The sequence below is a fragment of the Balaenoptera ricei genome, chromosome 8 (assembly GCF_028023285.1).
Source record: "Balaenoptera ricei isolate mBalRic1 chromosome 8, mBalRic1.hap2, whole genome shotgun sequence".
NCBI lineage: Eukaryota > Metazoa > Chordata > Mammalia > Artiodactyla > Balaenopteridae > Balaenoptera > Balaenoptera ricei.
The window spans coordinates 65,489,218-65,509,155 of NC_082646.1; the positions used below are offsets into that span (position 1 = coordinate 65,489,218).

General features: G+C 46.2%; 1 protein-coding gene across 26 annotated transcripts in view; it reads left to right on the forward strand.

Moving 5' to 3' along the window:
- The window catches only part of PPFIBP2 (PPFIA binding protein 2), a 168,469-nt gene that overhangs the window by 99,065 nt on the left and 49,466 nt on the right, over positions 1–19,938 (forward strand). For 22 of the 26 annotated variants that reach the window (XR_009504637.1, XR_009504638.1, XR_009504639.1 and 19 more), the window contains 3 exons: positions 3,838–3,969; positions 12,523–12,705; positions 15,917–16,009. Coding sequence is in view for 15 of the 26 variants with exons in the window: in XM_059931025.1 (XP_059787008.1) it covers positions 3,838–3,969; positions 12,523–12,705; positions 15,917–16,009 (408 nt within the window). In the remaining 11 variants the exon portion in view is untranslated. The remainder of the gene's footprint in view (positions 1–3,837; positions 3,970–12,522; positions 12,706–15,916; positions 16,010–19,938) is intronic. The other 4 variants (XR_009504646.1, XR_009504647.1, XM_059931032.1 and 1 more) reach the window with 1 other exon arrangement.

Consider the following 19,938-nt stretch of genomic DNA (forward strand, 5'->3'; position numbering starts at 1 on the left):
AACCAGCCAGAGATGAATACAAGTTTTGCTAGGCAGTGTTGGAAGATCAGCTGTAATCAGATAGCGTAAATTTGTGTGGAAACCAATTGGCATCATTAAGTGACTTTTACCAGCAATTCTCAGGCCAGGGGGAGTGGAAACATAGACAAAAGTCTTTGAGGTTTGGCATGGAGTGGGCGCTGGTGAAGCAAATACACTTCAGATCTAGGGGCAAGGATGAGTCAGAGGAAGAATTTTCTGGTGCAGAAATGATACAACTGAAATGATAAGCCTTAAGGTACAGGGTGGATAAGGAGGCAAATATTGCTTAAAGGAAGTTGATAAACTAGGAAAATAGGGAGTTATTAAGTAACTAGTAGCCACAGAAGAAGAAATTAAAGATGATTTGAGTGACTAAATGGGCCAGTTGATAAGTCAGAGGATTGTGGCCAGAGGAGAGAATTTCAGAGTTGAAGATTTTAGAAGTGAAGGACACATGTTCTGGATCAAGACGAGGGTTAGGCTGTGGCCATACTACTGAGAAGCTGAAATGAGGTGGAAGCAAAGCCTGTCGGTGTCAAGGTCAAGAAATGTGAAACCAGGGTGGACACCGAGTGGAAGATTGATAAACAAGGATAATCAATGGAAATGGGAGACTATCTTGGGGTCTGGATATTTGGGGAGAATGTGACTTAACTGAATGGTGCCGCCTTAGAGGAGGAGGAGGAGGGCAGAGGTAGGAGATCTGGAAGAAGCAGTGTTTAACAGGGAGAAAGGTGTTCTGTAAGTTGGGTTGCTGGAGCAGAACGGTCTCTACTTGAGAGGACTGGGAAGGACATGTCATGTCATGCAAACGTCAGGGTTCGGTGTCTGCTGGAAGTAGAAAGAGCAGTTTAGAATGTAGGGTATTTAAATCCTATTAAGACAACTAGGATAGAGGTCATAGTATATAACAGTGGCTGGAGGCCATGCCGGGCCTGGAGATGGGGAAATGGAGCTGGGCTGAGATAAGGCTGTCTAAGGCTGATTTTGAGTTCAGGGAGTAGGACAGTACTTATTGATGACAAGGACCAGGGGTGATGATAATGAAAGGGGGAAGCACATGCTAATAGAATCTAGGAGGCAGTAAGGAGAAGTTTTGTTATCAGTGGACTATGTGAAATTAAGCAGCCCCAGGCTTCTCATTAAAACTTTGGTGTGTCTAATTGAAATGTCCACTTGGAATGTTAGTGTGACCAATCAGAACCCTGGCATGACCAATTGGAATGGCCATTGGAATTTTAATGCAACCAATTAGAATATTATCCTCATTAACTGGAACATTGGTATGACCAATTACAACCTGGCAGTTAAAACAGCCAGAGGGATTCTGGAAATAATGAAAGCAGAGGAGATTCTTAGCTTTCAAGAGAGATGCCTTCTGAGGCTTTTTTAAATCCCACCAAGGCAGTATCTTGAATGCTGGTCAGTAGACAACTGCATAAATACCGTTTTAAGAGACTCAAGTGCTCAACAGGGGCTGTACTTTTAACTCTCCTATCCCTAGGCCTTGGCATCTGGTAGTTGAACAAATGATGGAAGTCTCATGGAAGAAGATTTTCTGAGTTCTTAGCACTCCAAAGCAATTGTTATTATCCCGTGGACCTTGAGTTCTAGAATCGTCCCTTTTTCCCTTTGCACTGGTGGCTGGGAAGCTCACATACACATTGTACTCCATCTCTAGCTGTGAATAGAACTTTAGGGTATGAGTTTTATGCCGACAGTCACTCTGGCTTCAACTTCTTTCCTTACCTGCTTTAATTTTTACGGTTTATTTTTTCACTTGAGTTGTCTATTTTGCAAACTGCCTCAAATCATTTCTGGAACAAAGCAGCTAGATGAAAGGATGGAGAGAAAGACACAGAATGAGGTGGTGGAGGCAAAGGGGAAGGTGGGGAAGAGGGAGAAGGATGTCGGTAACGAGCAGGCGGCATTAGGAAGGATTATATCTTAAGATACTCAAGACCCAGAAATCCCATCTTCCTCACCCAGGGAAGAACATTTTAGGGCCTTCTATGGCCTGCATAGCCTTAGCACCAGGCCCTAGTAGATAGTATGTGCTCAACAAAATCTTAACAGTTTGAGCAGCTCTTTCCTGGGCTCAGTGAATATTTGTTGATTGGCTTTTTTCAGCATGTATTTTTTTTATTTCCCTTGAAATTCTTGGACTTCTTTCTCTGTTTGGGAAACAATGTGATACATTAAACAGAAATGAGTTTTGAAGCCAAAGAGACTTTGGTTTTAAAACTAACTCTGCTGTTGATTGGCATGTGCCCTTGGCCAAGACAGGCCAGTCTCTGGGCCCGTTTCTTCATCTGTAAAATAGGGATAGTAATGTTGACTGCCAAATCCCTGGGAGGGTTTATTGAGAGGATGTATGTAAAGTACCCAACAGTGTCTAGCACAGAGGAGGCACTCAGTGCATCTATGTCCACCCACCCCCAGTCCCAACACTGGACATACTTAGCTGGCTAACTCCTCATGACCAAGCAGCCCGCAGTTCTGGCATGACACCGCTGCTGCCTTTGCCCTCTAAGCCAGCTTCAAGTCTGGCTGGCCCAGGAAGAGCTGGGCTCCTCAGCCCAGTACTAAGCTCACTTTGCTGAATTCTTTGGCTTCTGGATACTCGCCCTCAGGTTAGCAGACGGACAGTTTGTAGACCACCTTTCTGAGGTACTGATGGCCTTTTGCCTAGTGAGTCATGTTTTCCAAGTTAAAATCTCTGACTCATGTGGTTTGGTTTTATGAGTTGAGGACAGTTCAGAACGTGAAATCATGGCTGTAGGGTCAGATTGTTGAGATCACTGGTCTTGTACTAGTGTTGGGTTGCCTAAGCTGATACAGAAATTTCAGACCATGGCAGGATGCTGTGTCCTTTCCATCAGCTCATTTGGCTGGTTACCCTCCTAGCACCATATCGTGGTCTCCTTGCCAGGACCTGTGTGTCCAGTGTCTCCACGTGCCAAGATTTGGGATCTCACACAACATCGCCTTTTGCCAATGGAGAAATGTTAACCCTGGACTTTGGGAAGTGCTCCTGGCTTTTGAGGTCCTTCATAATTCCTAGTAGTGCTGAGCAGGTGTTTCACCTATCACCTTTGTTTTGTCTTATTTATGCTTATTAAGTGTATATATTAATGGCAGGTTGTTGTCTGCTACTGTTTTAGGCTTGGCAGGACTACTGATAACCTCCCCGGTCTGTCCTCAAAATAAGCAAAGAATAATTTTCTTATTTACATTCTAGGAAAGATACATATCACATAAATAAGATTCTACTGTAACCATTCAGTAAATACTCATCGAATATCTACTTTATGTCCTAGCTCCCTTCTAGGTTCGTTGCAGTAAGGTCTTCCAATGACATGTGTGGAAGACTGGGCTGAATATTGACTGAGCCCAGGAGGTGATAAGGAAACTTTGGTTTTGAAAAATATAATGTTAACCTAAGCTGGTTTTTTGTTTGTTTTGGTGGAGAGGATCTGCTGCTTTGCCTTAAAAATAGACATGGAGAAATTTCATTCATGGAGCAGACCCATCCGTTTTTCTCTACCTGGAAAGAATGAATAATGGTTTCTATGGAAAAATGTGGTTTTTGAGAAATGTAGCTCACGTTGACTCTCAGAGTACAGTGGGTAACATCAGGCTATGCTATCCTTGAGTGACCCAGCATCAGCCCAGGCCTGCCCCCTATAGGGCTGTGGCTCAGATGTAGCAGTTTCATCGTACAATGTAGAGACTGCCTTATGTCCTATGGATGGAGGTAGAGTTGTTCTTATTGCCATGGAGGTTTATGATTTTGAGATCTGTTTTTGCCTTCAGGAGCTGCTAAGTCGTACATCTCTTGAGACTCAGAAGCTCGATCTGATGACTGAAGTGTCTGAGCTGAAGCTCAAGCTGGTGGGCATGGAGAAGGAGCAGAGAGAGCAGGAAGAGAAGCAGAAAAAAGCAGAGGTGAGTGTGATACATCACCTTCTGGGGGTACCCATACTGTCCAAAACTCAGATCAGGGGAAGCTAGCCTAATGTGGCTTCGGGCCATCTGGTCAACCCCAAGCCTGGCAGCCACTGGGTGCCAGAAACATCTATGCACCAGAGACACAATGATCTGTTAATACCAAGTTATCAGGTTTTGCTGTGACTGCAGATTTCAGCAATGCCCAAACCACCCAGTTTTGGCTCTAAGGCTGTATCCTCCCTCAAGCTGCTGACAAGGATGGAAAGGGAAGCAGTAGTGGGGGAAGGATCAGACAAGACTTGGAGAGACCAAGATGTCTTCTGTGAGAGCCAAGGTAATGACCACGTATTGGGATGAAGTCAGCTGCTCAATAAGCCAGCATCATTGTCCATGGAGTCTAGAGACATTCTTTGATGTGCATTTCACAGACCCAGATGCAACCCTTAGATTATGTGTTTCTTTCCTCCTGATGGCTCCTATGGGTGAGCCCATGCACAGGCTTTCTCTTAGAGAATGTTTTCCTGTATCTTGTTTCTGTTTTTGTTTTCTCAGGCTCCATATGCCATTGTAGAGCATGCCAGACTCTTTTTTTGGATAAATGTTTTGGATAAATTTTAGGCTCAGAGCTCAGAACAGTCTGTTTTAACCTTAGATAACCACCTTCTGTGTGCCTCTACCTACAAGTCCCTATATTTGTACACTGTGCATTGTGAGCTGTGGAAAGAAGAATAGCCTTTAGGTTTAGAAACACCTTGGCTCAATTACTGACCTAACTGCTTAATAGCTCTTTGAACTTCAGCAAGTTAACTACTTAATCTCTCTGAACTTCAATTTCTTTATCTGTAAAATGGGTAACTGTGTGATGAAGTCGAGAAAAAAAAATCACAAAAGCTAAGTCTCTATCATAGGATCTGGTATCCTCTCTTCCATTTAGGCATCTCTGAAATCTAAAGGTGGATATTGTTCCTTTCAATTAAGCGCCAACACCATCATGCCTGGAAACCTGGCACATTTCTGTGTTTACTGGGTAAACACTGGTGATTGAGACACTTCTAATATGTGGGGCATATTCCTTGCATTGCTTTTGAGAACATGCTCATTAGTAAGAAGTATAGTTGCCAAAAGAAAATTTATCTCCATTAAGCTGAGGACTCTATCTTCTAGTGATTAAGAATGCAGGCTCTTGAATCAGACCTCTTGGCTGGAATCCAAACTCAGCTACTCAGTAGGTTTGTGATCTTAGGCAAGTAATTTAACCTCCCAAACCTCTTTCTTCTTCTGTAAAATGGAGATTGTAATACTTCCTTTTTGCTCAGTTGTTCCGAGGAAGGAATGAGATAATGTATATGTGTAGTCCTTAGCATAGTGCTGGATAACTAGCTTTTATCAATTACTTACTGATTGTGTTTTTAAGCATGCCAGAAATGGAAATGTAGACCTAGCTACATTATTGACTTACTGCTAAGTTTACGCACACTCAAAGCTTATCTGTGTGAAGTGTTAGGTAAATAGACTGTGCTTCTTAAATGTTCAGGGAGAAGCAATTAGATTTTCTACAGGTTTAGAATTATTTTACCGATGTTTCAAAATGTGTGATCACATGGGGATATACGTTCAGGCTTGGGGGCCAGAATTGAATAAACTCTGTAAGAAGGCTTAGAGTGGTAGAGACAACTCAAAACCAAGGAAGGAAGAAAGGGAGGGAGGGAGAGAGGGAGGGAGGGAAGGAAACAAGGAAAAGAAAGAAAGGAAAGAGTGGGAGGGTTTATTAGGTCACACAACTGGAATAGTCTAGGGTTTAAAAAGCTGATATCGCTAGATCCAGCTGGCTTTACCATGTCATTAGAAATCAGGCTTAGTGTCTCATTTGGTTCTGTTTTAGCCTTATTCTCAGAAAGGCTCTCCATATGTGGCGACAAAGATGGCCATCAGCAGCTTTAGATCCTACTAGCCTGGCAACCTCTGCAGAGAGAGAGATTCTCTCTCTCTCAAAGATTCCAGGAAAACCCCAGGATTGCATATCAGTGGGCCAATTTGGGTCATGTGCCTGGTTCTAAACCAGTCACTGTAGGGGACATGGGCCCACTCAGGGGTGTGTATGAGCATGAGGGTCAGTCCATGGTGGCAGAATGCTGAGTTAGTACCGAGCTGGAGCAGCTCAGTTCCTTTCTAGGGAAGGAAGGGGAGCTCCCACTTCTGGGCCAAGCACAGCTAAGGCAGTTGTTTTACTGTTTGCTTTATTTTTTCTTTTCTGAAGGATTATTTTTCAATCCGAATTTTTGTTTTTGTTTTCCATCAGACTATTTGTGCATGAGGCAGCATAGACCCTGAGCTGCTGGCCTCAGTCCTACCCGATAACAGCCCTTCCCAGTTGCTAGTACAAACATTAGGTTTCCATGTGGAGGAGTTTTTCAGGCTGTTCAAACTTGTGATAATCAGGGAACAACAGCCATATGACCTGAAGCAACATTCTCATTCTTGTCATTAAACATAATCTTTACTGGTATGCTCAGACTCTCTACCACTGTTTGTAACTATCTGGAACACCCGAGGCTTAGAACCATGGAGAGGGCTGCTTAAGCTGCACTATTGTCATGTGCGTGGTGGAGCTCTTTATATTGAGGGAGGCGTTTGGCTAGCTGGGGTCATCAAGGTTGTAGCTGTATGAATCAAGGGAATGTTGCTTCCCATCCTACACTGCTGCTGTTTTTCCAGTGAATGTGCTTAGCCTAAAGCCTGATTGCTTGTGGTTTAAAAGAGGCGGGACTTTTCTGAGGTAGCCAGATCTGAAATCAACTTTCTCTGTGTAGCTCAGGCTTTATCCTAAGCAGGTATCCTGCTGCCCTGTAGTCAGCTGTGGAAGTGATTACAAACGTTTGTCTATAAACCCAAGGACTTTGAGGTGTAGGTTTCTTGTTAAATGGAGACAATCCTGATAGACAGCCTCGCTCAGGAGTCAGTGGTGACCCTTATGAGATGTGGGTGAATACTGGATTTCCTGTTTACTGTACCTTTTCTCCTGAGCCTTTTGCAGTGGTTCTGGGTCATTTCAGGAGACCCAAGATTGGACCAATTAGGTTTACTCCTGAAAAGCAGGACTGCAGGAGAAGTGACCAACATGGAAAGTAAATACCACAGTTAGGAGGATGGCACATGAAAGAAAGAGATCCAGAGGCAAAGGAAAACCTCGGGGTGGCCCACCTATCAAAGGCATGTCCCTTGGAGAGATCTTCCTTGGAGAAGGGCATCTGGCTTCCCTAAGCACTGGGGATGCAGGGAGGCCTGCAGCTGGATCCCTTTGTGAGATCGAAAGGGTTCTGTGCATAGTAGCAGAGCAGTCTTTCTAGAGGGGAACAGAGATCCAGCATGTGCTGGGACATGAAGTCAGCCCAATTGATCAGGGATATACACAAGCCTGAAGAGAACCGGAATGATCTCTAGGATTTCCTGGCAGAAAATGGAATGTCTTACAGCGCAGGTGTCCTGCTTCCTTTCTTCCTATGGGTGGGACCTTGGAAGGGAGGGATTCTGATTTCTGAGCTGTTGCAATTGGAATGATGAACTTGGAGTACAGAGCAAAGGCTGGGAAGATTGTGTTTGCTCAGAGAAGAGCTGGCCTGACTTAGGAGAGTTTTATTATTCATTTTATTTTATTTACTCATTTTTGTTTGTATAGGAAATATACTCCAACAATTCAGAAATTAAGAGTTCAAAAAGGTATATGCAGCAAAACCTCTCCTTTCCCAGCCAGCAGTCAGACACCAATGTTCTCAGTTTGCTTTGTATCCTTCAGAGTTATCTTATGCATGGACAAGCAAATTTATATGGATAAATTCTTTCCCTCATATTTGCACAGATACACATTATTCTAGACCTTTCTTTTTTTAATTGAGCAGTCATAGAGCTTGTTTCATATCAAATACATTAAAAAAAATTTCTCATTCATGTTTATGTTTACATATTATTTTACGCTCTGACTATGCCCTTATTTATTTAACCAGTTCTCTCTTGGGTGGACATTTGTTTCCAAGTGTTTGCCCTTACAAATAATGCTATTGTGAATAAATTTGTAAATGTGTGAGGATATTGAAGTGGAATTGAAGGGTCAAAGGGTATAACACACTTGACATTTTGACAGATGTGGAGGTGGTATTCCCACCTGCTATGTGTCAGAGTGCCAGGACAGTATTAAACTGAGCATGAAGGAAGCGGGAGAGAAACAACTAAGTAAAATTGTGAATAAGTTTAACAAGTAGGATGAGGTGGGAAAGACTATGATTATGGGAAGTGCCCAGTAGTTAGTTTCACATAGAAAAGAACCATAAAACAAACAAACAAACAAAAACTTTGACGGTTGGCAAAGCAAGAGTAATAAACAAAGTGAGTTGAGATTACAGAACAGGGATTAGAACCTCATATATGTCACCTGGACTTCATGATGTGGGACCCAAGATTGAAAACACTGCTACAAAAGGCTCTGCCCTATGGGAGAGAAAAGACCTACTAAGAGAGGAGAGGGGCTAGCCCTGGAAATAAAGGATTTTAAAAGTAAGTGGAAGTGCCAAGCCTGAGGCTGGACATACTGGAAAACAGCACCTCTACGTGGATAGGGAGTTTAGACGAGAGTGTTCCAGAAGAGCTGGGGCGTGGATAAATGGTCACATGGAGCAGTGGAGGAAAATAGGTGTACTCCTGATACAGATCCCCAGACCGATGGAGGCAGACAGAGGGCAGTAATGAGAGCGAGCAGCAATTGGATAGCCCTTAAAAAAGCTCCAGCTCAACACCTAGGTATCGAAAGGTTGTTTTTTGTTTTTGCCTTCCACCCCCGCATTTATAGTTTCTGCCCTGAATGTAGATAAAGTAAACCAGGAAAACTGCCACTCTAGCTCTAATGCCAAAGCAAAGCTAGAAACTAGTTTATGAAGTGAAAGTGATGGGTATCTTGAGAGAGTGGCCATTGTTATTTTGAGAGTTCATGATAGTGAGGGAGGGGAGAACGCGGCATAGACAGACATGCACTGTGGACCTTGGAAATCATACCTTTGAAAGTTCAGCAATAGAAGAGGTGACTCAAGGATATTGAACTACATAAAAATATACTTATTTCTGACTGTGTAACCTCACAAATAATATACCAATAAAAAGGAAAAGGTAGAGGTACCTTGAGAGGAACCAGTTTTCTTTTTTTTTTTTTTTTTTTTTTTAAGATTTTTAGAAATTTCATGTAATGTCTGAAACCATTTATATTAACATATTTCCATACAAATAACCCAATGAAAGTTTAGTATTAGTTGTTTTGTTTTTTTTTTATACTGCAGGTTCTTATTAGTCATCAATTTTATACACATCAGTGTGTACATGTCAATCCCAGTTGCCCAATTCAGCACACCACCATCCCCACCCCACCGCAGTTTTCCCCCCTTGGTGTCCATATGTCTGTTCTCTACATCTGTGTCTCAACTTCTGCCTTGCAAACCGGCTCATCTGTACCATTTTTCTAGGTTCCACATACATGCGTTAATATACGATATTTGTTTTTCTCTTTCTGACTTACTTCACTCTGTATGACAGTCTCTAGATCCATCCACATCTCTACAAATAACTCAGTTTTGTTCCTTTTTATGGCTGAGTGAGAGGAACCAGTTTTCAAAGGGGCTTGTACAAAAGGTAGAGAGGACAGATAAAAGTGCACCTGCACGAACAGTATCTGGAAGATCAAACCCCACTGAAAGGGACAGTTCTGAGGACAGTAGGAAGATTTTCCTTTAAAGTTATGTTCTCAATAAGAAGATCAAAGAAAGAGTGGGCTTGGTTCCACTGATGCCTCTGACAGATGCACAGAACTTAGGACAGCAGTCCCCAGGCTGCTTGTTTATAAGTGAATTTTAAGGAATCGGAGAAATCAAGTGAGTTGCTGAAAAACTGGAAGTAACCATTTTCTTCTTATCCTTCTCCTCCTCCTCCTCTTTTTTCAAAACGGCAAAGAAAGTTAGAAGGGTTCTATAAAATTCAGTCTGTTGCGTTTGAGGTCAACCCTATGATGGTTTGTGAGAAGCCAGAAGACAAAGTAGGGATCTGTGTCCATTAAGAGTAAGTTACGTCTGATTGGCCTCATTGGTTTGGCCAGGAGTGCATCTTGTAGTGGTAGGCTGGGTAAATCCTCACTTCAGTGAGGCACTGCGAAAACATTGCTTGGGATGGTCTTGTAGATAAGATAGAGGAATATAGGATGAATGCTAAAATAGGCATATGGGTACCCAAGTGATAATAATACCTTAAGACTACCTCTAGGAAGATTTTTTTTTTGTAGAGGGTCATGTCATCTGCCCTTAGTCCTCCTGCCTGGTGTGCATTTTTAGTCCATAATTTGGCTGCTGATATAGAAGGCCTTCAAGTTGTGATGACAGAAAGCCAAAGAAAAACTAAATCGATCAGTTGACATTGGGATTCATGAAGACCTCCACAGACTGGAGTGATCCGTAAGTTGGCAGGAAAAGAGTAGAAGAGAGGCCAGAAGAACCTGAGTAGTGCAGAGCTGCCGAAGGTAAGGAGTAAAACGAGGGAGCCACGCAGCTTGAGGACAGAGGATGCGTGTGCGGATCTGACCGCGAGGAGGGTGCTGACCCCCTGTGTGGTGGAGACAGAGCTCGAGCTCATCTGCTTGGAGAGTGGGAGTGGGCATGAGGTGATGAAAATCATGGTCAGCGGGTCTAGACCCCTCACTTGAGAGAGACAACAATGAAGGGAACAAGAGAAGAGTGAGGGCCGTGACGTTCTTGAAACTTACGTGAGAGAGAAGAGCAGGTGTGGAGACCGGCAGGGCCAGTGACCAGGAGAGACTAAAGGTTCTGGAAGAGCGGCCAGTAAGGGAAGCATGCTGGAGGGTGCAGAGCCACTGGGCTTTTGTTGTCAGCGATCAATGTCACATGGGCCTTAACTGTGTTGCATGACCTTGAGGTGTTTTCTGTTGCTCTCCCAGTTTCTCTCCTTCATTTCTTATGGATCAAACACTTGGTGGCAAAAGGAGAAGCAGTGGGGAAAGCAAACTCACATTTATCGAAGGCCTCCGTGTGCCAGGCACCATGTGAGGTGTTTACCAAAGTCAGATGAGCAGGTGAGGCCCACCCTCTGACGACTGACTCTGGGGGAAGACAACGTGGGGCTGCCTCTGGGCTAACTCAGGTGAGCTAGCTCAAGGAGAGAGTGGCTGGGAGGCCAGGAGCCCGCTTATGACAGCGATGCCTGCATTTGCAGCTCTCCCAGTTCAAGTGGCATCTCTGGAGGGAGAGCAGGCTGGCATAGGGGCCCTAGCAGTGCCCTCTCAGATCCAAGCTGCCATCCGGACCCTCAGTTTTCCTTCTACATTGGAAAAAGGGGGTTACGAAACAACAAGGTAACGGGGGAGGAGCTTTTCTTCTTTTAGAAAACACTTTTTTGGGGGATGGAAAACCTCTTTCTAGCATGCCTGGACAGTTCTCATGGTGCCAGGGGGCAGACCTCTCAGTACCAGGTGCCAGTGCTCAGAATGTCAGTAAGGGTGGGCAGAGAGGGGCTAAACACTTTAATTGGCTGCCACCCCACCCACCCTAGGCTCTGTTGGGATCTATTGCCAACTGTCTCCTTAACTCCATGCCCCTGCCGCGGCCCCATCAGCTGCCCGCAGTCTTCCCCAGGCTCTTGGGTTTCTTGTTGCCGTGAGTGGCACCATCCTCCATCCTGCCAGCCAGGCCCATGACTCCTTGTCTCCTTTACTCCCCCGCACAGGCAGGGGATCTAGAATGCGCCTACTTGACATCACTTAGACTCGTCCCATCTCTTTGTCTCGACCCAAGCAGAATTAGTCACTCACCACTCCCTGGAAGCCCCATAGTCTTATTGGTGTAGCACTTACAGCCTGTTGTGATTGTTATTTGTGTGCTTCTCCTCACTCACCTGCAAGCACCATTGCTTACTGTGGCCTTGGGTCTCTGCGGAGTGACGCTGGATGTCTGTGGAGTAGATAAAGGAAAGCCCAGCAGAGCCGCTAGTGCAAGGCATTCAGAACTGAGTAGGTGTGAATTCCAAGGGTTGCAGTTATTTTCCAGAGTTGCCATAAAAGGCCAAAATGTTCTTGAGGCTACAGAGGAGTCAGGTCTGGTGTCGGGTGTGAGGGAGCGTTTAGGGTTGGGGACGTAGTAGCGTGCATGAGCGTGTTGTGCGCCGTATGTCCCCTGTGCATGGGTGTTGGCATGTTTGGGGAGGGCGTTGGTGAGTGTAGAAGGGATGCGTCCGTATGTGATCCCATCTCCGCTCTTGCTAGACTCTGCGCCTCAGATGCTGACATGCAAGGATGGCCCCAGTATGGCACAAAGGCCATACTGCAGACAGGCCCACGGATGGGGCAGGTCAGGGAAATGCCACGTCTTTTGGTTCCTGTGAAGAGAGCGTATGGTCACGGACAGCGACCGCCGTGTGCCGCCTTCCATCCTTCTGTTCTCTCCTAAGGAGTTCCATGTCTGAGCACTGACTGACCCTGAGTGCTTTTCTTCTCTCTCTCCCTTCCTGCAGTCGGTTCTGAATGTGATCAGTGAGCTGCAGGAGCAGATGTGTAGGCTGCAGCTGGACATCCACAGGCAGATTCAAGAGCGCCTCTCACTCAGTAGGGACCACCCTGAGGAGGTGGCAGCCGGCGACGGTGCGGCCCGGCCCCAGCCCTGCGGCCAGGAGTGTGCCCGTTGGGAGGGGTCACCTGTAGGAACCACACTTAAGTATATCGGAGCATGCGTGTGTGGGGCATCTCACTGGCGGAGGGGCTGGGGCTTCTCCTACCCAGAACAGCGTGCGCTGGCTTAACATGGATCCGTGGTCACCTCTGGGCAGAGCTTGGGACTCGCTCCCCTCGGGATGTGAGCTGAGCTCCGTGACCCTCACCAAGCAGGGTCTGACCCGGCGAGGCCAACCCTCTGACCGGTGGCGGTACTCATCTCCCTCAGGGCTGGGAATGAGGTGTGTCAGGTGCCCTGAGTGACGGGGCATTGGTGTAAAAGCAAGCTTCGGGTCCCCTTCCCAGGTACGACTCAGACACTGATTCTCCCTCCTGGGCTGGGAGATTAAATGAAGTTTCAGCTCACATGATTTTTTTTTTTTTTAATTTAAGAAAAAAATAGCATCATAAAATAATCCTCTCAAGTTTATTTTTAAAGAGGTTTATCCCCAGGGAGAAAATAGAACACAAGTGTCCATATGCTGTGACAACTGTCATCATCTGAATTTCCGGGAAAAGTTCTCCCGTGTAATCACATTCGAGGGATTTCATGACCTGTGGGCCCTATGGGGTGTATCTGACTGGGATTCTGGACTTGGCCCCTTGCACTGGCGTCACCAGGTCCTTTGTGATGGCAGCTGCACAGAAATGAGCCTGTGCCTCCAAGGCCCGCTATCGAAGAGGACTTGGAAGCCCAAGGGAAAGTCAAGGGCATAGTAGCCAGGTCTGTAGGAAGTTGCCATGATCCGTACTCAACTATGGGGCATGTTGAAAATCTCTACCCAGACTTGGGCATGAGGGGAGGGGGCCTCGGTGGGGAAAAAATTGAGAGTCAAGATGTAGGTGTAGATTTGGAAAGGGAAGCTCTGAGAGGGGTGCTGGGTATGCCCCATGGTGAGTGGGTTACCGCAGAAAGACTTGTAAAAGAAGTTACACTGTGCACCACTGTTTATAGCCCACGATGGGCAACAAATAGCTTAGAAGGAAGAGGATGCGCCAGAGAGGTCACAGGGCCTGGAAGTCATCATGCTCTGTGTCCCCACAGTGGCAGCCCCTCAGCAGTAACCTGCACACTTTCAGTTCTGCCATCAGCAGGCCTGGCGCCCCCTCAGGCAGGGCCAGAAATGTTCTCAGAAATTGATCTTGGATCTGCTACAAGTCACAACAGGCCTTCAAGTGTAATGTTGCGGATCACAGAGGCAATAATCTTAGCTTGGAAGATACGTTTCTAAAAGGGCATCAACAAATGTTCACCTCAGTTATAAGAAAATCTTAGTGAGTATCCCTGCAAAATGCAAGTGTAGGCAATGTAACTTTCTGGTGGATTGTCTCAGGATGCAAAGGCCAGTTAAATGATGGCTTGAATCGCAAGTGTTCGTTCATCAAGCAATAATGCATACCTAACTATGTGCCAGAGGTTAGCAAAGCTCACGGAGTTCACAGTATAGGAGGAGAACTAGCCATCAGCAATCACACCAGTAACTGTTTAATTGCAAATGATGTAAGAGATTATACAGATGCCACAAGCGAGTATAGCAGAGGGACCTGATGAAGTGTAGACGTTGGAATAGCTTTGCTCATGGCAGCCTTGAAGGATGGGCAGGTGTTAACCTGGTAGAAAGTTCCAGACAGAGGGAGAGGCATGTGTGAGGGCCCAAGTCAGAAAGAGGAACTAAAAAGTATTCAGCATGGCTGGAGCATAACTGGGGAGAGACAGTAGTACAAGAGGCAGGCAGGGTGCTGGGTTCCGCCAGGCTGTACTGGTCGTGGGTTAAAGTTCGTGAGCTTTGAGGAGCAGGGAAGGGCCAGGATCAGATCTGTGCTTTAATTGTATTGTTCCCCTGGATGCCATGGGGGTCGATGGCTTCAAGAAGGGCAAGATGACAGAAGACCAACCAGTGGAGAGGCTGTCCAGGCTCTCAGCACTAACGGCTAGTGATGGTAGAGTTGAGATAAAAGAGAGATTCCGGTGATTTCCTTGAAGGTAGAATTTAGAAGCCTTGGGGATGAGTTACGTATGTAGGGGGGAAGACAGAAGGAGGTGCCAAGGATGGAGCCCAGGTTTCTGGCACAGGATTTAGTGAGACAGGGATGTCTACGAGGGGGAATTAAGAGTTACACTCGGGTCATGACAGTCGTAAGATGCCTCTGTGCCATCCATGTGGAGATGTTGTGGGAAGTTTGTTGTGTGAATCTGGAGTTCAGAAAGTCTATGGAAGTAATCACTTTTATGCTAATTTTTCTGATAGAAACCAGTCAGCAGGACCATTTGTCCATTAAAGGAACCTAGGTTTGGGATAAGGGTGCCTAGCAGTGTCTTTACTAAAGGGCTACTTTAGAAAGCAGGGGCCCTGGGGTCAGAAGATACAGCCCTGATTTCCAGCTCCACCATCGGCAAGTTGTTTAAGTGTCACTTCCCCACCCAGCAACCTTCAGAGGCTCCCTGCTGTCTAAAGAATGGCGTCAGAACTCCTTCTATTCTCATCCAAAAGCCTTTACAGTAAGGGCCCGCCTTATCTTCCCGGTCTGGGTTCCCACTGAATGCTGCCCATCCTCTGCTCCAGCCCAGCAGGCTGTCTGCCCTCTCCCTGGGCGCCTCCTCCCTCCCTCCTTTCTTCAAGCCAACCCCTCCTCTGAACTGGAACACCCAGACCGGCCTCTGCATTTCACACTTAGCATCTGTCCTTTTAGCGTTTTGTTTCTATCCTCCTGGCTGTCACTTCCTCTGTGAAGCCTTGCAGGAACGCCGACCTCCTCCCCTGGGTTCCTCGACCCCCAGCACAGAGAGATGCCCCCTATTAGCCTGCTTCCTGCTGCTTTGTCTGCAACAAGCTGCCTCATTTCTGCATCTGTTTCTCTTGCTCCCAAATCCTACCTGTCCTTCCCCCTACACATACATGCATGATTTGGGGAACACACATGTCAGAAAGGGGTGGGGAGAACAAGTTCTGGAAAGAAGAAGAAAGTTTTCTCTTCCTTTTGTCTGGAACTCCCTGGCCTTTGTTTTGTGATGGGCACATAGCTTTTTCCTGAAACGAGGACCGTGTTTAAAGATTGGAGCCAGCCGCAGCGTGCAGCCTGATGCGGTCGCTCCTGCCGTGGTATCGACTGTGCATGTGCTTTACCCAGGGTTGTAGATCCCAGGAACATCCTGCTCTTTAACCAGCAGCACTCTGTCTTTCTTCCTCACCCCCCTAGGAGTTACTGCAGGAGCTCCGGCACCTCAAAATCAAGGTGGAAGAGTTGGAAAATGAACGGAACCAGTATGAATGGAAACTGAAGGCCACCAAGGTAAAAGGCGGTTCTGATGTTTACGGAGAGGCTTTGAGGCCCAGTGGGGAGGGTCTGGGGTGTGCCGTAGCCTAAGGCTGAGGAATGGGGGAATTGATCCCACTGTGTGTACACGCGACAGTGCCCAGCTTGTGCGAGCAGACAGATTTAATCCAGGAGGGCTCTTCTCCTGGGGAAAGCCCATGAGATTATGAGCTGCTGAGGTCGCCAAGTCTCCTTCCTCTCTCTGTGTCCCATGGCACCCCCAGGCTGACATTGGGCCAAGCAGGGCCTCTACGAGTGAGTGATGAGTCCTAGGGCAGATGAATGCCAACATTGTCTTGGCTGCATCATTTTAAATTTAGCAGTCCCTCTAATAATCAGTTTCTAAAAAGAGGCATGCTTTATTTTTAGCAATTCCTAAAAATATATACTTGTAATATTTTTTTAACCAAATCATGTTTCTGTTGAACTGGGGAGCTTGCTGTTTTAAAGGACACCCGCGATACATTCTTTCGTGAAATAAATTTTATCCCTCCATCCTTTGTTTTCTCTAATAGTTTCCTCTAATAGTTGGAATGGATTCAGCCCACACATTTATTGTTCTGGCCAGAACGTTGTATTTTAAAACGTCGAATTAGCTGTCACTTAAGCATTAGGAACTTTCACGTATACAGTTAGACTTCCATGCAGGCGGAGGAGGGACTCTCTGGGGTTGGGGGCGGGAAGCTTTAAAACCCTGAAGCAGCCTTCCTGCCTGAGGAGCTGGCCAGGCTCCCTCCGGTGGGTGGGTGCACGCCTGCCTTTCCACTGAGAGCTCTGCAGCGCCACCCACAGGTGTTACCAGATGGTCCTGTAGGCATTTTCATCTTAGAGTTTTCTTAACGTCTCGTTTGTACTTTCAGTTTTATTTTTTCTATAACTTTAAATGATTCTAAAAACAATAATAACCATTATAGATAATTTTAAACCACAAAAATTTAAAGGAATAAAAATCATTCGTATCCTGCCCAGGAGCTACCACTATTAATATTTCCTTCCAGTCATTTCTCTTTTTGGGGTCTCTCTCTCTCTTAGTTTTTGATGTTGATAATTTATACACAGTTTTATACCATGCTATTAAAAGAAAACTCCGAACATGATGTTGATGTCTATATAATATTCTATTGCATAAACGTAAGTAATTTTCTTAACTATCTTACAGCTGAGGAAACTGAGGCACAGAGTAGTTAGGCAACTTTCCCAAGATCTTACAGCTAGTCAGCTCCAGCGCTAGACAATCTGCTTGATCATCTACTGCTTTGTTCTTATCTACGTGTCCCCTTGTGTGCACTGTGCTTCACAACCCCCAGTTCGAGGAGCACTGTTTCTCTAAAAGCTCAGAACCTTCCATCCCCATGATCCCCTCAAGCAAGTCCTGTCTTGGTGAAACCTTTGAAGCTGTACACTCCACCTTCTCTTATAAAACCAAACAACTCGTTTAAATCACCTAAGCGCTTTGCCTTGGCATGTAGACCTTTGAGATACTATGGGTTATTTAATAACCGCCACATCTGGAGACCCTCCTGTGTGCTAGAATGTGTTAAGCCCTTTGTACACATTTTCTCATTTGGTCCATAAAATAACCCAGCGAGGTCTATTGATTTATTATCCTCGTTTTCCTGGTAAGGAAACTGAGGCTCAGCGTGGCCAAGGTGAGGTTCTGATCTGGGTCTGTGTCGTTCCAAAACTCCTGCTCCTTTCCCTCTGTCACCCTAATTCCCTGCAGTTGAAACCTGCCTTGTTTTTGAAAGTTCTTCCATTTTCTGTGTAAAGCTTCTCAGTCCGTCAGTGTGATTCGTCTTTCAGTGCAGCGGCGGTAGGGCAGGGTCCCTGGGTTTAATAAGGCCCAGCACCTGCAGGGAGGCAGAGCCCCCATCTCTGCCTGGCACCAGTCTGCCTGGCTTTGTCCCAGACCTCTCGCCACACAGCTCCAGCCTCAGTGGCCATGGCAGTAGCATACTTTTCCCCATGGTCAGGTGCACGGCCTCTGGGCTGTTGTAGACTTCCCAGCTTAGGGACAGATACCTTTCTAAGCATAAGAGAGCACCTGTCATTTCTGGCCTATTCTGTGAAAAGTGGCACATGGGAGGTTGGGCCCAGCCACTTGGTCTGTAGAGTTGTAAATAAATGACCTCACCCAGAGGCAGGCCTCAGAGAAGAAGAGCCTGGGCTCTGCCTTGATAGGATCTCATCACTGGTGTCCATTATGGGGCCCGCAGACAAGAATCAGGCATCCGGATTCCTAACAGAGACCAGCTGTCACCCTGTCTACAAGGAAGGGGAGAAATGGGTGTGGAAGGTACAAGAAAAGTTAAGAGAATATCTTCCAAGAATATTCTGGCCCTTGTAGAAATGAGAGGCATTTGGATTGAGTCCCAAGACTAATATTTTCAGAAGCCACTGTCACCATCAATCTACTAGTAGCCCATGGCTCCAAGGCCCTGGGTTAGCTGTGCAGAGCTGCCCATGGCCGCGAATCTCTGCAAGCCGTTTGGTACAGCTGGACTCAGCTCTCTGTCCTCTGTGGGTGGAAACCAAGCAAAGGGACAGTGCTCTCTAGGGACTTTGGGTAAGGAAACCCACCCCTTTGCCACCTCTTTGTTTTTACATGGGCCCATTTTGGGGATGTTAGGGAAGGTTTGTCCAGAACCCCTTGAGGTGGGCTCAGGGAGCCCTCTCCCCATAAGAGGAGCCCTCATCTGTGCTATTAACTCAGCAGCAGACAGCCCAGGCTGGGTGGAGCCCTGGCTTTGGAGCAGGCAGGGTTCACGTCCTGGCCTGGTCGCTGAATAGTTCTGTGACTTGGGAGTCGAATCCTTCCCTACTCCTGTTTTCTCCCCAGTGACATGCAGGGGTACTGCTTCATCCCATGGTTTCCTGTGAGGATTGAGTGAGGGTTGATGTAAGAACGCAGTGAGCACGGGGCCAATGGAGAGTAGGCTCTCAGTCCGTGTGTCCTGAAGCTGAACACAGGCCTGTTTGGTGGAAGGGCCACCAATAGGACCAGTGCTCATTTGATTACTTGACTTGTTCAAAAATGACCTCGGGATAGGACAAGCCCATACCATAACCTTGCAGAATAAAGGTGGGGCCCGATTGGGCTACCACATGGGGAGAGGGTGCCCAGAGTAGAAGCTTTTGCTGTGTGTGCTGTTGACTGGCTGGGAGTTAGTTCTCACCCCCTTTCTTAGTCTGTTTTGTTTTTCTTTTTTATAGATTTTACTTTATTTTATTTTATTTTATTTATTTATTATTTTATTTTATTTTATTTTATTTTATTTTATTGATTGATTGCTGAGTTGGGTCTTCATTGCTGCACGCGGGCTTTCTCTAGTTGCAGCAATGGGGGCCACTCTTCATTGTGGTGCACAGGCTTCTCACTGTGGTGGCTTCTCTTGCAGAGCACGGGCTCTAGGCAGACGGGCTTCAGTAGTTGTGGCTCATGGGCTCAGTAGTTGTGGTGCACGGGCTTCAGTAGTTATGGCTCGTGGGCTCCAGAGTGCAGGCTCAGTAGTTGTGGCACACGGGCTTAGTTGCTCCACAGCATGTGGGATCCTCCTGGACCAGAGATCGAACCCGTGTCCCCTACATTGGCAGGCAGACTCTTAACCACTGCACCACCAGGGAAGCCCCTCTTAGTCTGGTTTGATGCTCAGAGAACTAGCTAGTTATCCATACGGGAAGGAATAGGATGAGAGCAGCAACAGAAGTGGCATTTATTGAGGACTTACTGTCTACTGAGCATGAGACTAAGTTGTTCATAACCCTTACCATACTTACTCCTTACTGCAGCCCCTTGTGCTAAATGCTATTTTCCTGGTTTTATAGATGAACCAAGGCTCAGAAATGTTAAACCACTTACCCAACTAGGAAATGAGAGAATCCAAGTTTAACTCCAAAGCCAGTGT